A 15,977-nucleotide genomic window follows, 5' to 3' on the forward strand; every position below is an offset into this window, starting at 1 on the left:
TACAAATTATCATGGTTGGGGGGTTAGGGGGGTGGGGGAGTGAAAATCTTCTTAGACAGATGGCTAAAAATGTTAAGATCTCTATCTTTTTATGCTTTTCTTTTTCCAGTTCATATCTTAAAAGTTATTCTCTACCAAATTTTTATATGTGCAGGCAAGTGAATCAAGTATGGTTATACCAGCATCAATCTTCATCATCTACAATCTATATTGTTTATCAAGAGTATGTTCGAGCGAGTGAGTCCTATATTGGAAGGTTCACATTTGATGAGCCCCAATTTTTGTGCCTGGCGCTCCAATTCTCTTATTGAACCTTACTTCCTTGTTCATTGGATTGCTAGATTTCAAAAAAGGAAATCCTGAATGGGGATTAGGAGAAGTTATATGCATTATGTGGGTACTTTTTATATTTTGGGTATTATTGAAGGGCTTGTTTGCTAAAGGGAAATATGGGATTCCTATGGGATTCCAACACCAACTATTCTCAAGTCAGGGGCATTGGCATTGTTACTAGTCCGTCTTTTCAAATTTACCAATAAATTGTAAGTAGTACAAAATTTTAGATGTTCATTTTGAATGTTCAAATTTCAATAGCATATACAAGTTTAATTAAGCGTTATTTGGAAGATCATCTTGTCATTGGATTCAATTTTTAAATGAAGACAAATTTTGTACATTTAGATGTTGAAAAAACAAATAATCTATTATTTAGTATTCAAATCTTAATACAACATCTTAATGTATATTAGAATTCAGACATCTTAATCTTAATATAAACAAACGAGCCTAAGTGTTGATGCGACATTCCCCTACTCTTTGTTTTTGACGTAGAAAAATGCGTTAAAAAGTATCACTTGTATTTACTAATATTCCTTTGTGAGAGTTAGAGCAAACTTGATATAAGATATATCTCTTCAATATTGTTCAATTATCTCACTGAGGAATGCTATATCAGCCCTTGGCCATAAATGAGAGACCGAAAATAGAAGTTATAACCTGGAAACCATTTTTTCTCTATCGTTAAAGGAAAAATAATTCTTATTTCTTGGATCATAATATAATTATAAAGATATATACCATACCATTTAGGAAAACAATGTTGTAATGAATGTTTTCTTGTTTCAAGATTATACATAATGTATGTGTTAATTGAAAGTCAACAAATTTTATCCATCTATCTGAGGTTATAGAGACATTATATTCATGAAACTGGGTTTAAAAAATAGTAAGTAGTTGAATGTATGGCAATACTACTTTTTCTAGATATATTTTATGACCCTTACTTAAATTATTTATTAATTCTATGTTTTACCAATTTTAGTTACACATTTTAATTTTTCTAACTTACATTTAATCCGTGTTCCTTTTCCTTTATTTTTTCGTTTTCCTTTCTTTTATTTTCTTTCCTTTCGAGCCAAGAGTCTTTCGAAAACAGCCTCCCTACCCCACAAACGTAGGTAAGGTCTGCAACATCCTAACCTCCCCAGACCCCACTTGTGGAATTACACTGGGTATTATGTTGTTGTATATATAATCCATGTACTAAAGTTTGTTTGGATTAACTGATTAAAAGTAGCTGATAAGCATTAAGTGCTAAAATTGATTTTACATGTAAATAGTTAGGTGTTTGCCGAAGTTGATAATAAGCGGTTAATGTTCTTGATAAAAATGTGTCGATAAATACTTTTTAGTTAAAATGACCGAAATTACCTTATACATATTCAAAAAAAATATACATTTAAATATACTTTTACGTAAAAAAGAAAGAATAACAAAAATAGAATTGAGAGACGATAAATAGGAATTACGTTTTAGAAAGACTTCAGGGATAAAATAATAAAAGGTTTGGTAAAAAACTAAAGTGTTTATAAGCTACAAAATCATAAGTTGGGGGTCGTCAACTTATGACTTTAGGCATATACACAAAAGGTGTTCATCAAATGCGTGAATAAACTAAAAAGTTTTGTAAGCTAGTTTGATCAACTTATAAACTTTGTGAAAAACCTAAAAGGGCAGCCGATGCACTAAGTTCTTGCTATGTGCGGGGTTTAGGGAAGGTCGGACCACAAGAGTCTATTGTACGCAGTCTTATCCTGCATTTCTACAAGAGATTGTTTCTATGATTCGAACCCGTGACATCCTGGCCACATGGCAACAACTTTTTACAATGGAGTATTAGTTCCCGCTCTTACATACAAAACTTAAAATTCTTAGTAAAATAGTATCTCCATTTTGAAACTATGTAGAATAAAAAGATTGTCATTTAAATCAAAAGGGGTTAAATAGTAAATACACTCGTAAATCTAAACTTTCTCCTCCAATTACAAGAATCCGCATGAGCCAAAAAAATTTAAAGCCACCCCACCCGGGGTTTGAAAGGCGACATTATACAAACAACTACTTTTGTCCCTCTCCTACTTCATTTTCTTTCAAAGCTAAACAAACATCTCGTGTTCTTTCACTAGAAAGAAAAAAAAACGCCTCATTTTCTTCTCCTTTCTCATTTGGAATTTTTTTGAAAGGAAAGTTTTCTTTAGAATTTTAAATGAAGAATCAACCAAACTCTCCGGTTACAGATATCACATTGACATCATCGTCAGCGTTGAATCTACCAGATTCACCATTTACAGATACCACATTGACATCATCGCCATCGTTGTTCAACACTTCTTCTTCTCCTTCTTCTGCGGTGATTACACATCAAAATCCTCTTGACTTAGATGCTGCAACTCCAAATCAGTTGGTGTTGTTACTCCATGATGTTAATCTACGCGAAGAGGTTGTCGATCAACTCGTCAAGGTACATGACACGATTTAAATGTTTTTTGTTATATATATTTTTATATATTCATTTTGCGTACGTTTTAGTTTTTGTATATCCACTTGTTATGTATTTTTGTCTTGTACTTGGTAGTTGTTCGGTGATTGAGATACAAAGGCAAGAAAGTTCATCGATCACTGCTTAATTTCTTTTGTGCTATTTTTAAGTGGCCAGTAGAATGCACATTGAACGAACTGTTGCAAGCGGTTTGTAAAATCTCTGAATGATTGATTGTCTTTCTCTTTCTGTACACTTTTAAGTATGTTTAGGGGTGTCAAATAGGCAGGTTGGGTTGAATTTGGGTGGGTAAAAAATGAGTTGAGTTAATAAATGGGCGGGTTATTGACCCCCAAAAGTTACTTTGTATCAAATGGGCTAAAAGTGGGTCATAACCCAACCCGTCCAATTCTTATTTAGTTTTAATTTCTCTATTTGTTCTTTTATAGTAATTTTTTAGTGCCTAATAAAACTATTTTCTTTCTTTGTTATGTCTATATAGGACATTAAATTAAAAAAAAAATTGACAAGATTTCTCATGCTTCAATTTGGGATGCATATCAGCCTAGTTTTTTATGGGCTGAGCTCATAATTGGGCGGGTCAATGATCGGCCCAATCTTAGACGGGTTGGGTGGGTCATGCTTTTATAGGCTGATTTTTCCACCTCTAGATATACAAAACGGGGAGGATGTAGAATTCAACACAACCTCAACCTTTCATTTGGAAAAGTTTGCAATTAAGAGGGCCGCGAGCTAGCCCAATGGTAAGCACTTAAATCTAGTTAAAGAGAGAAGTTCATTTAAATTTGTCAATTATCACATTAATGTCATTTCTATGACGATTGAGTAATTCTTGATGCAATTATTGAGTAAGATCTACAGAATCATCTATCTTTTCCAATATAAAGACATTTTACTAATGATAAGTGCAAGTTCTTTTTTGAATTTTAAGCTATATATACAAAATGATAAATCTAATTACAATGTTAGATAGGTCTTCATTTAATTACATACCATAACTATATTTATCAATTGTATACAAAGTAAGGGATTAGGCTCCAATCTTCCCAATTTTAGGCTCTAATAGCTTGAGCTCTAAAGCGTGGGTTTCAATCCTAGCCACCTACAGATGCTTTACACCTAATCATTCCAAAGCGAGTTGTGTTAGACTGACCTCACAAGGCAAGGTCTTTTTCTTTGTTGGGGGGGGGGGGGGGGGGGGGGCAAATAACCAATTTGAGGACCCATATAAGTTCCTATAAGTCTAGTCACTTCAAACTCAATTTTAATTGGACTAACAAGTTTCAAGTTTAAAAAAAAACTTCAAGATATAGGTTCAGATAAAATGTCCAAAATATTTATGTGAAGTTCCACCCATATGTCTGAAGTTTGCTACAACTCCTTCGTTCTTCAGCTTTATGTTTCGATCCACCCCTCCTCATCAGCTCCAAAGACTTCCTCCGACACAAAACCAAGCACTAAGTAAATATAGAATATCTATCCTTAATCCTCTATTATAAATTGGGAAAAAAATATTATCTTCATTAACGGTGCTGTCAAAGGAGACTGGCACCAATTTTCGTCAACAACCGATAATGTCCTCAATTCAGGGGTATGCTGAAACGACATAAAGTCAAACATAATGGTTTTTGTCAAAAATCTCTCAATGTTGGCTACAAATTGAATATGTGAAAAAATTATACTCTCGATGTTCCAATTTATATGACATAGTTTGGATTTCGAGAGTCAAACAATTTAATTTTGACTATGAATTTTAGCATGAAATCTTCAAGTTCTTAACCAATTTGAGGACCCATATAAGTTCCTATAAGTCTAGTCACTTCAAACTCAAATTTAATTGGACTCACAAGTTTCAAGTTTAAAAAAAACTTCGAGATATAGGTTCAGATAAAATGTCCAAAATATTTATGTGAAGTTCCACCCATATGTCTGAAGTTGGCTACAACTCCTTCGTTCTTCAGCTTTATGTTTCGATCCACCCCTCCTCATCAGCTCCAAAGACTTCCTCCGACACAAAACCAAGCACTAAGTAAATACAGAATATCTATCCTTAATCCTCTATTATAAATTGGGGAAAAAATATTATCTTCATTAACGGTGCTGTCAAAGGAGACTGGCACCAATTTTCGTCAACAGCCGATAATGTCCTCAATTCAGGGGTATGCTGAAACGACATAAAGTCAAACATAATGGTTTTTGTCAAAAATCTCTCAATGTTGGCTACAAATTGAATATATGAAAAAATTATACTCTCGATGTTCCAATTTATATGGCATAGTTTGGATTTCGAGAGTCAAACAATTTAATTTTGACTGTGAATTTTAGCATGAAATCTTCAAGTTCTTAACCAATTTGAGGACCCATATAAGTTCCTATAAGTCTAGTCACTTCAAACTCAATTTTAATTGGACTCACAAGTTTCAAGTTTAAAAAAAACTTCGAGATATAGGTTCATATAAAATGTCCAAAATATTTATGTGAAGTTCCACCCATATGTCTGAAGTTAGCTACAACTCCTTTGTTCTTCAGCTTTATGCTTCGATCCACCCCTCCTCATCAGCTCCAAAGACTTCCTCCGACACAAAACCAAGCACTAAGTAAATATAGAATATCTATCCTTAATCCGCTATTATAAATTGGGAAAAAAATATTATCTTCATTAACGGTGCTGTCAAAGGAGACGGGCACCAATTTTCGTCAACAGCCGACAATGTCCTCAATTCAGGGGTATGCTGAAACGACATAAAGTCAAACATAATGGTTTTTTGTCAAAAATCTCTCAATGTTGGCTACAAATTAAATATTTGAAAAAATTATACTCTCGATGTTCCAATTTATATGGCATAGTTCGGATTTCGAGAGTCAAACAATTTAATTTTGACTGTGAATTTTAGCATGAAATCTTCAAGTTCTTAAAAATAAAATTTACATATTTGGAAAATACGTAGAAAGTAATATAAGTCACAATGTTTAACAATTCAAAATATTTAACAGATATATGAAAAAAATTACGGTCAAAGAATGACATGTTTGAATCTTGAAATCTGAAAGATGTCACATAAATTGGGAGTGAGGGAGTATATAACTTAAATAATAGAGTAAGAATTGAATTACTTGTTTGGCCAAGCTTCCGGAAAGTCGAAATTGCTTATTCTAAATATTGATGTGTTTGGCCAAGCAGTAGGGTAAAAAGTGAGTGTTACTAAGTAGGAGCACAACTATATTTCAGAAGCTAAAAAAGTAACATATTCCAATAAGTATTTTTTTTTGAAGCCTTAGTCAAGCACAAATCACTGCTCTAACATTGGCTAAAAATGTAACTTATTCCAATAAGTATTTTTGAAGCCTTGTCAAACACAAATCACTGCTCTAACATTGGCAAAAGTATTTTTTCAAATTGATTAGATAAACACAAACTGCTGATCCAATATTAATTTGATAAGCATTTATGATAAAATATTTTTCAAAATAAATGGATTTTAGAAAATTTGGCCAAACCTACCGTTACTCTTTTTCTTTTTTAGCTTCTGAAAGTGCTGATAATTGTCACATTCTGAATTGGTGACTTTTCTTGTATATTTCAGAAGCGAGATACATGCGAAAATCTTGCTCTTCTGTTGTGGAACACGTTCAATGTAGCTTATATACTTTTGCAGGTATACCTCTTCTAAATTTCACTCATCTAAATTCAGTTGGATAAATTTAAACTGGATATTATAGAGTTTATGTTATGAATTTTGTGACCATCTCGTTTAACAGCTTAAGTTATCAGAGAGAACACATTCTTGATACATGTTAAATTGTGTGACCATCTAATATAAATGTTCAGACTGTCACAAAGAACACATTCTTATTTACCTAATGATGTCTTCAATAGTTATACCCTTCTCCAGGAGAAGAGGCGTATGGATGCATGTTAGAGAATTCTAGACAAACTATAATTATTATTTTTAGTGTCTTTGTAATGAGATGGTGCTGATAGGTTAAACAAAATCCTTTGCCAAATGATAGGCTACTTGTTTTAATTCATCACTCCATCAAATAATTGTCTTTTTGAGTTTTTTCCTCCCACCAGCAATTGTAACTTTCACAAGTATTGATTTTGTTTCCTCAAGACAAGCAACGAATGTCAAATGATTTTTCTTTATTTGATTTGCTGAAATTTTTTGAAGAACTCATTTTGATCAACAAGAAGTTATCATTACCTGTTTTTTCTCATATTAATTTCAGGAAGTCACAGTAGTGTACCGGAAGTTGTCACCCTCAAAGTTATCTCCGAGGGAGTCAACTCGAGCATGTAAAGCCCTTGCTTTGTTTCAGGTCAGCAATATCCAATCAAACCAGTGTACTTCCACAGTTCCCTTTGTTGGTTTACTTAGAATATAGTGTGGCATGTGTTATAATCGTATGCAGGCTCATCAACAAATACGCTTTCTCCTATTGAAGTAGCAAAATATACTAGTAAATTATCTCTCTCACAGGGCACCTCTTTATGCAATTTGTGCAAAACTTGTTAGATTTGGGAAGATCTGACATGTGATGTTTTTTGTTTTCTTGGCTTCTAGGGCCTCAAGAGAAATGCATTAGAGATACACTTAAATTTTTGTGATTATGTTCAGATGAACGGTATCTGATAAGACAGTAAGCCATGCAACTTGCGAGAGGAAATAATCCTGTAGTCCCCGGGATTAATCCCCTTGGCAATGTGTATTAAATACCTAGAACTTCAATTCATAATTCTCCACTAAGATCTCATATCTGGACCAGTATTAGTAACTGGAAGTAAGTATTAGTACCTTTCTACTTTTGTGGTACAATGTTCTGCATATTAACTTCAGTTCAAGCAGTATCTATGAGCAAATTTCTTAGAGGGTTGAAACAGTCGGTTTCAATATCAATATCCATGAAATGCAGTACAAGAGGAAATTTTAGAATAAGTGTATGCATCATATGATTCTCAAAACTAACATTCTTGGTGAAGATGATCTTTTATTATAACTGTTCTTTTCCAACAAGAATTTGATGGTATCATGTCATAACTTATTTTGTGAAGTCAGTTTTCCGCCACTGCGTGATATGTATTCACCTTACTCCTTTATGGCTATAATCTGCAGGTTATGGCCAATAACCCAGAAACAAGAAGGGGGCTCATAGAAGGTAATGTCAGTTCTTGAAATGATACAAAGTGAAATGAACTTTAGACCTAGGCTGAACTAACCGTAAGAGTGAATCAAATTGCTGTACGTGTATGAGTATGGAAAGATTCAGGTGTATAAGTTTCAAAAAGATATGGAAAGATTCAGGTGTATAAGTTTCAAAAAGATCGCGTTATTTTTTTTAATCCTTTCACAGGCTCGTCAGAGTTATATAATTTTATCCACTTCTCTTGGAATATCTTCCTTCTCTTTTCCTGCCATCTTCTAAATGAGTGGAAGAACAAATTCTAGCCACTGCAGACCTTTTTCATCATATACTTGTGCTTCATTTCCTTAATCTTTCAAAAAAAAAAAAAAATCTATTTCCATTAACTACGACTAATTTTGTCCAAGCAGCACTTGTTGATATCTATTCCATTATCATCATGCTTGAAAATCTTTTGTGATTAAGTATATGTCCTTTTTAATGGGCTACTTTACCTCAAAGTCTAACTTTTTGTTTTTTCAATACTAATTCTTATCGCTCTGCATCCCATGCCCCATCTTTCTCTTTTTGAATATGGAATGCTAGAATAATTGCAGACAGAGTAAGCAATGTTTTACTGTTATGTGACAAACAGTTAACTCGTCTATTAACTTCTCTTTACAGCCCGAATACCGTATTATTTCTACCCATTTCTCAAGACTAATGGAAATGATGGCGAGCCTTTGGAGTATTTGAGGCTCACTAGCTTGGGCGTTCTCGGTTCCCTAACACGGGTATTCATCCATTCATTCATGCATTTACCTTTTGCAATATTCTTCAAGACTGGATGTTCAGTAATTACACTTAACTTCTCTGATTAAATAATCAATCAAAAGACCATATGTGTCTTATAAGTCCATACGAAAAGTTTACTTTTCACTTTCAAATATAACTATTCTTGTTTTTGGTTTTCTTCCCTTGGTGCTAATGGAGTTCACATTATTTTTCTGAGTGATAAACTTTGGATATGCTTCCTCGTGACATTACCATTATGTTTAGTTCCATTAAGAGAGTGGAGAGGGTGAGGGGAGAAATTCATTGGCTTCCTTTTTGGTGGAGTAATCAAAATTACCTCTGGTTGTTTGGTTTATAAGTGGGTTGAACTAAAGAAATATACTCTTTTTCCATCCAATTAAAGAGAGGATGAAAAGATTAAGTTGAGGGATACACCACCAAGTATATGACCAAATCCCTCCTCTCTTACTTCCCTTCTTCCTACTCTTCCTCTTTACAATTGGATATTAAACCAGCAAGTACAAAAATGAGTAATAACCCCTACTAATGACTGGTACAATTCAATTCAACATTTTGTTCTTTCGGGTTTGATTGTGTCGTAGCTCTATAATTCGGATTAAATTTATCGTTGGACGAACTGCATTGCTGATAGAGTGATATTGATCCCAAGAGAAAAGACGGTAGGTACAGCTAGGCGGTGAACAGCCCACCATCATACTATAAAAATTGAATAGGTTCGACCTATAGTACCATTTTGTATTGGTAATTTGACCACTGATCATACATTTGTAGCGTCATTCTAATTTTTGTGAATGCTACTTCATGATTCTGAATTTGCTTGCTGGTGCAGTTTGATGATCCATATGGATCAGTTGTCCTTACTTTTTTCATGGAATCGCAAGTGGTTCCTTTGTGCCTAGGGTGTATGGATCAAGGTGATGAACTGTCATCGATGGTTAGTCCGTTACATACTTATTTTACACTTAGAAGTTACTCCCTCCTTTTCGATTTGTTTGTCCTAGTTTAACTTGGCATGGAGTTTTAAAAAATAAAGCAGGCTTTTGAATCTTGTGGTCTTAAATATGTCATGTAGGATTTTGGGATGTAAGAGTTAATAAATATAAAAAGTGATATTCTTTTTTAAACAAACCAAAAGGGAAAGTAAGACAAATAAATTGAAACGAAGGAAGTACAAGTTTCTTTCCATCTACTTTCTTCAGAGTGGTACCTGATAACCTCACAATGATGTATTTTAGTTTTATTGTTTCATCAGAAGAATATTTTCGTATTCCCTGTATATACATGTATTTCGAATGAGAATTTGGAATCTCGGAATAAAGTTAAAAACTTCATGGGACTGAGTGACCATACGATTGAAAGGGAATTAGGATCTTGATTACTACATTGGCTAAGCTTGATTACTGTTGCATAGGGTGAAAAAGATTTAGTTTTTCAACACAATAGTAAGTTCAGTTTCTGAAAACCTACATCATAAATGTAATACAGTATTTAATTTGTAAAGAATTCATGCATCCGGTGGCGGAGCTAGGATTTTCATAAAAGGGATTCAAAATATAAAGTAAGTAGACACACGAAGAAGTCAAGGAGATTCAACATGTACTATATATACATTGAAAAATAATTTTAATCTTGTATATACGATGTAATTATCCAGGCAAAGGGTGTTTTGATGAACTCCCTTCGGCCCCCTAGCACCGCCCCTTACATGCATCTATACTATATCAGGAGCGGATCCAAGATTTAAACTTTATGGGTTCAACTTTAAGATTCTTAGTATAAACCCGTCGTATTTTAAAAGTTATGGGTTCATGTCTATTATTTATTGCAGTTTTAATAATTTTTTACACAAAATTTATGCTCCGCGTCGAAAGTTGGCGGTTCCTAGAACCCCCACCTAGCATGCTAGATCCACCACTGGAGCCAGGATTATACTAAGAGTGTTCAAAAAGATAAATAAGTAGACCCATGAAGAAATCAAGGGGATTCAACATATATTATGTATACATTAAAAATAAGTTTATACATACAGTGTAAATTAGATATACCTAATGCTAAAACATTCCTGAGAAGAACGCCAGCAAACTTTTGCAGGAGAAACGGGGCATGTGGTCATTATAAAAGGAGATAAGGGTATTTTGTGATATGTCTGCAAACTCCTGATTTTCCATTCTGTTTTATATTTGTACTTCTGTATGACTTTGCTGGTTTGTGGTGATATGCTGATTCTTGAAACTTATATGAAAAGAATATTTTACCTCCACAGGTTGCAACCCTCATAGTTATGAAAATGTTGATGCAAGAGGCGGGAATGACCTATTGTTGTGCTTCAGCTGATCGCTTTTACTCGATAGTACAGGTCTTGCACCGAGTGGTAGAGAAACTGTCTGAAAAACCTTGTTTACTGCATCTGAAATATGTGACACAATGTTATCTAAGTCTTTCAGTGGTGTTAAAGTTCGTCTGGTAAGCATTTTCGTCTCTGCTGCTCGAGTTTCATTATTGTGATTCTCTATAAGTATCAGTTATTTTCTTTCTTGAATTTATTGTTTGATCCACTTTCATAATGCAGCTCTTGTGATACATCGAGAAGACAAGTTCCTCCCCAACTGTTTGATAACACTTTTAAGGGCATTCTTCGTGTGAGTTCATCTACTCTTCTTTTATTTACATACTAATAAACATATGCAATAGGCCGTGACTTTACTGTTACAAAAAATAGTTTTGTGACTTTAGTGTTACAAATAGTTAGTTTAGTGTCTCTCTTATAAAAACTATAGTATTGCGACCCTAGTGTTACACAGAGCAAGTCTATACCATCGGTTAAATTAACCCCTATTGTTAGCCTAGTCTCTTTCTTCATTTTCTTGTAACAACTCCGAATAAAACTCTTTATGCAATCATTTAGTATAGCACTAGGTTGAAACCTTTTGGTAGTACTTGTTTCGATCGAATTGCATCTTCTATAGCATTTCTACTATCAGAATACCTTAAAATTGTATCACCTTTTTTTTTTTCAATTACAGTTACAGTTTCGTGTGTATGATTGTTCATTTTTGCATATGCCTGTGCAGGATGACCCCGAAACTTCATGGATGCTGCATCTGCTATATTTCAGTATTTACGGCTGTTTTCCGGCGTATCAAATCAGTAACAACATTGCAAAGCCGGATACAACAACTCAAAAGGCTAAGGGAAAGGGAAAGAAGAAGAAGTGAACTTGTTCTGTGGGAACCTCTCTCTCTGTGTTTGTAATAGTAGGAGAAGATAACAAATAATGACCTCAGTAGAGGGAAATATGTTTTAAATTAATGTTTCGACTGTTAAAGACTCGAAAACTTGTTGCATAGTAGAGTCTCGTTAAAACTGATAGTTTTGTGTTTATTGTGTATTGAACTGTAGCTTTGTTCACATGGAGTGAAGTCATATGTTGTTGTTTTCTTTATAATTATAATACCGTTTGGTGTTGACAGAAAGTGTTTTTGTTTTCTTTTTATATGTTTATTTTTGACAGGTAAGAGGTTTTGGTTTTCTTTCTTCTTTCTTCTTTTTCTGGAAAACAAATGTGCATGTGATTTAGTTTTGGGAAATTGATATTGTGCTTCTTTTTGTTTTTGAAAATGAAAACATTAACAGCTTGTTCGGATGGTTGTACTGTGTTGTATAATATTTGTTTGGTTGTTACATAAATTTTATTGTATCGTGTCGTTAAATTCATCGTTAAGTAACGACGACAAGTCCCATTTACAGTAGGAAAAAACAACAAATAATGACCTGAGTTGGCTCATTGGAATTGTATTGTGTTCCAATTGTATCATTTGTAGGGATTCAGATGCCATACTGGGGTGTTGGGGTGGGGGTGGGGGGGGGGGGGGGTAAGTGGATTTGAATTAAACTTTTCAACAGTTAACAACTCGTGGATTTGAATTAAACTTTTCAACAGTTAACAGCTCGAATTGTAAAGCCTGTTTAAAATTCTAAAATTAGACTTTTTGTTGTTGGTCCATCTTTTCAAATTTACCAATAGATTGTAAATAATTTAGATGTTACTTTCGAATGTTCAAAATTTCAGTAGCATATATGAATTTAATTAAGTAAAATAGCACTGATGTTTATTTTAGAGGCAAAAATTGAATTTGCAAAAGGGATAATAACACTCACTCCTGAAGTTACTGACCAATTCTGGTTTTAGTCTTTGTGATGTTTGATTCACCACATAATAACCTTTAATTTACTCAAATGTACGATTTGGTCTCTTTTCAAATATGAAATATTTTACATTTAGACTAAGTTTTAAACTAATTATTCTCGAAAAATGGAGCAATAATACAAATTTAACATAACCATTAGTAATTAAATACTTCAACAGATAATGATTCATTAAATTATTGAATATGTATTAGCATAAGGATTAAAAGTGTACATTACAATTAATTAGAGGTTACATAATGCTTAACCATATATCACAAGAACCAAAATCAGAATTTACCTATAAATGAGGGACCACATATGTTATTATACAACTGCAAAATCAGTTTTGCCTTTTTTAACCTTTTGCTTTAAATTACCTAAATACTTTAAAAGAAAATGATTCATTAAACTTTTGAATATTAATAAGCATAAGGATTGAAAGTGCATATTGCAATTAATTAGAGGTTATATAATGCTTAACCATATACCACAAGGACCAAAATCAGAATTTACCTATAATTGAGGGACCACATATGTTATTATCCCTTTGCAAAATCACTTTTTTTAGTAGACTTATTTTTTAAAACCTGCATGGTAATTTTTCTTCTTGTGGGTTGTCTGGTTCAATTAAAAAATATATATATGTGGCTTTAAAAAAAATAAGTCTACCCATTTAAACGAACCAGACCCGATCCACTAGAAAAGAAATTACCACATGGTTTTAAAAAATAAGTCTAGTCAAGGGTAGACTTGTTTTTGAAAAGCCGCGTGGCATTTTTTTAAATAAAAATGATTAAATGATTTTAATAAAAAATTTCATCAATGAAAAGGGTATATTTACACCATTTGTGTAACGTCATATGCACCATTTTTTTAACGATGGGTATATCTGCTCTAAATTGCATCTTTTCCCTTGTTTTTATTGTAGAAAATAGTTATAAAATGTCACTGTAAATACTACTCTATAGTGATGGTTAGAGCAAACTTGGTATAAACATTCTCTTAATAATTCTTATTTCTTGGATCATAACTTCGAAACCATCCTTTTTCTATCGTTAAAGGAAAAATAATTCTTATTTCTTGGATCATAACAAAAATATATACAGTACCATTTAGGAAAATAATGATGTAATGAATTGTTTTCTTGTTTCAAGATTATATATAAATGGATGTATTAATTGAGAGTCAACAAATTATCTACCATATCAGATTACATTTATGAGACTGGGCGTAAAAATGAGTGAGTAGTTGAATGTGTGGCAAGTATCTATTTTGTCTAGATGTATTTTATAACCCTGTTTTCAGGAATATTTACATTTTCTAATGAATTTAGTATGTTGTTACAAATTTTAAGTTCTTATTAATTAAGGCTCATTTGGTTTGGCGTTTTACTTAATTTTTTTTTTTATCCTATGTTTTACACTTTTTTTTATTTTTCCAGCTTACATATAATCCATGCACTATGAGTCTATTTGAGTTAGCTTATCAAAGTACCTGATAAACATCAAGTGCTGAAATTAATTTTATAAATAAGTAGTTGTGTGTTTAGATAGAAGTGTTGAAGTTGATAATAAGTAGTTAGTGTGTTTGGTAAAAAGGTGTTAATAGCAAATTTTGAATGAAATTACTGAATTATCCTTAAGCTATTTACAAAAATATACATTTAAAAATTATTTTACGTTAAAAGGACGAATAAAAAAAATAGAAAGATAATTACGAGTTATGTTTTAGGGGGAGTATTTCGAATATTATAAAGATTTGAGGGATAAAACTATAAAATGTCTGTGTCAAACTAAAAGTGTTTATAAGCTGCAAAATTATAAGTTGGGGGTGGTCAACTTATAACTTTTGGCTTATAAGCACAGGGTGTTCACCAAACGCATAGATAAGCTAAAAAGTATTATAAGCTAGTTTGGCCAGATTATAAAGTTAGCCAAACACCCTCTTTGTCAATAAAAAAAATTACCTAGTTGGCTTCAAAATTACGATATTATTTCCACTTTTACATACAAAACTTATAATTCTTAGTAAAATAATATGAACATTTTGAAACTTTACAACAACAACATACCCAGTCTATACCCACAAAATGGAATCCTGGGAGGGTAGAGTGTACGCAGGCCTTAACCCTTCTTACCCCTATCTTGAGAGGTAAAGAGGTTGTTTCCAATAAACCCTCGGCTAAAGAAAAGACATTTCAAAGAAGGTCAGATAAGAATTAGCAAAAGTAAAGAAGTCATCACAAATACAATAGAAACCATAATGTAAAAAGAAACAGTTATTACAGCAAAGTAGTACGATAAATCGAAGTACAAGAGCCAATAGATAGTGACAGAAATCGAAAGGCAATAAGCTACAAGGATAGTGCTACGCTTAATAGTATAGAAGGGTCCGTGAGACAACGCTATACTACCAACTAACCTTCTACCCTAATATATGTCCTCCACAACCTCCTATCTAAGGTCATGTCTCGTCAACTGCAACTGTGTCATGTCCTGTCTAATCACTTCTCTCCAATATTTCTTCGGTCTACCTCTACTTCTCCTGAAACCATCCATAGCCAACCTCTCACATCTCCGTGTTGGGGCCTCTGCCTCTCCTCTGCACATGCCTGAACCTTCTCAACTCTTTTCCCGCATTTAGTCCTCCACCGAAGCCACTCCTACCTTATTCCTGATAACTTCATTTCTAATCTATCTTTCCTAGTATGCCCATACATCCATCACAAAATCTTCATTTCCGCTAAATTTTGAAACTATGTAAAATAAAAGGAGTGCCATAAAAACTAGAAGGGGTTAAATAGTAAATACTACTGTAAATCTAAATTTTCTCCTCCAATTACAAGAATCTGCATGAACCAAAAAGAAAAATTAAAGCCAACCGACCCGGGTCCAAAAGGCGACATTATATATACAACTGTATTTGTCCGTCTCCCACTTCGTTTTCTTTTAAAGGTAAACAAGCAACTCTTTTTTCTTTCACTAGAAAAAAAAAAAAAGCATAACGCCTCATT

The 15,977-nt window shown here is 33.1% G+C and overlaps 1 protein-coding gene across 2 annotated transcripts; it reads left to right on the forward strand.

Annotated features, from left to right (window-relative positions):
* The first annotated feature begins 2,392 nt into the window (after positions 1–2,392).
* LOC132617499 (cell differentiation protein rcd1-like) lies at positions 2,393–12,211 on the forward strand. Of its 2 annotated transcripts, XM_060332504.1 has the most exons (9): positions 2,394–2,800; positions 6,424–6,495; positions 7,070–7,159; positions 7,954–7,996; positions 8,645–8,754; positions 9,606–9,710; positions 11,040–11,239; positions 11,346–11,415; positions 11,848–12,211. In XM_060332504.1, exons 1-9 carry the CDS (start codon positions 2,546–2,548, stop codon positions 11,989–11,991), a joined length of 1,089 nt encoding a protein of 362 aa, XP_060188487.1. In that variant the 5' UTR covers positions 2,394–2,545; the 3' UTR covers positions 11,992–12,211. The 2 variants fall into 2 exon arrangements, with proteins under 2 accessions (XP_060188488.1, XP_060188487.1); XM_060332505.1 differs by lacking the exon at positions 9,606–9,710 and having other exon boundaries at positions 2,393–2,800.
* Positions 12,212–15,977: the final 3,766 nt, after the last annotated feature.

This window comes from Lycium barbarum, chromosome 11 (assembly GCF_019175385.1).
Source record: "Lycium barbarum isolate Lr01 chromosome 11, ASM1917538v2, whole genome shotgun sequence".
NCBI lineage: Eukaryota > Viridiplantae > Streptophyta > Magnoliopsida > Solanales > Solanaceae > Lycium > Lycium barbarum.

Coding starts and splice junctions, on each gene's coding strand:
- LOC132617499 (XM_060332504.1), top strand. CDS start 2,546: ATGAAGAATCAACCAAACTCTCCGGTTACAGATATCACATTGACATCA. Junction 8,755..9,605: donor TTCTCGGTTCCCTAACACGG/GTATTCATCCAT, acceptor TTGCTGGTGCAG/TTTGATGATCCATATGGATC. Junction 9,711..11,039: donor GTGATGAACTGTCATCGATG/GTTAGTCCGTTA, acceptor TTACCTCCACAG/GTTGCAACCCTCATAGTTAT.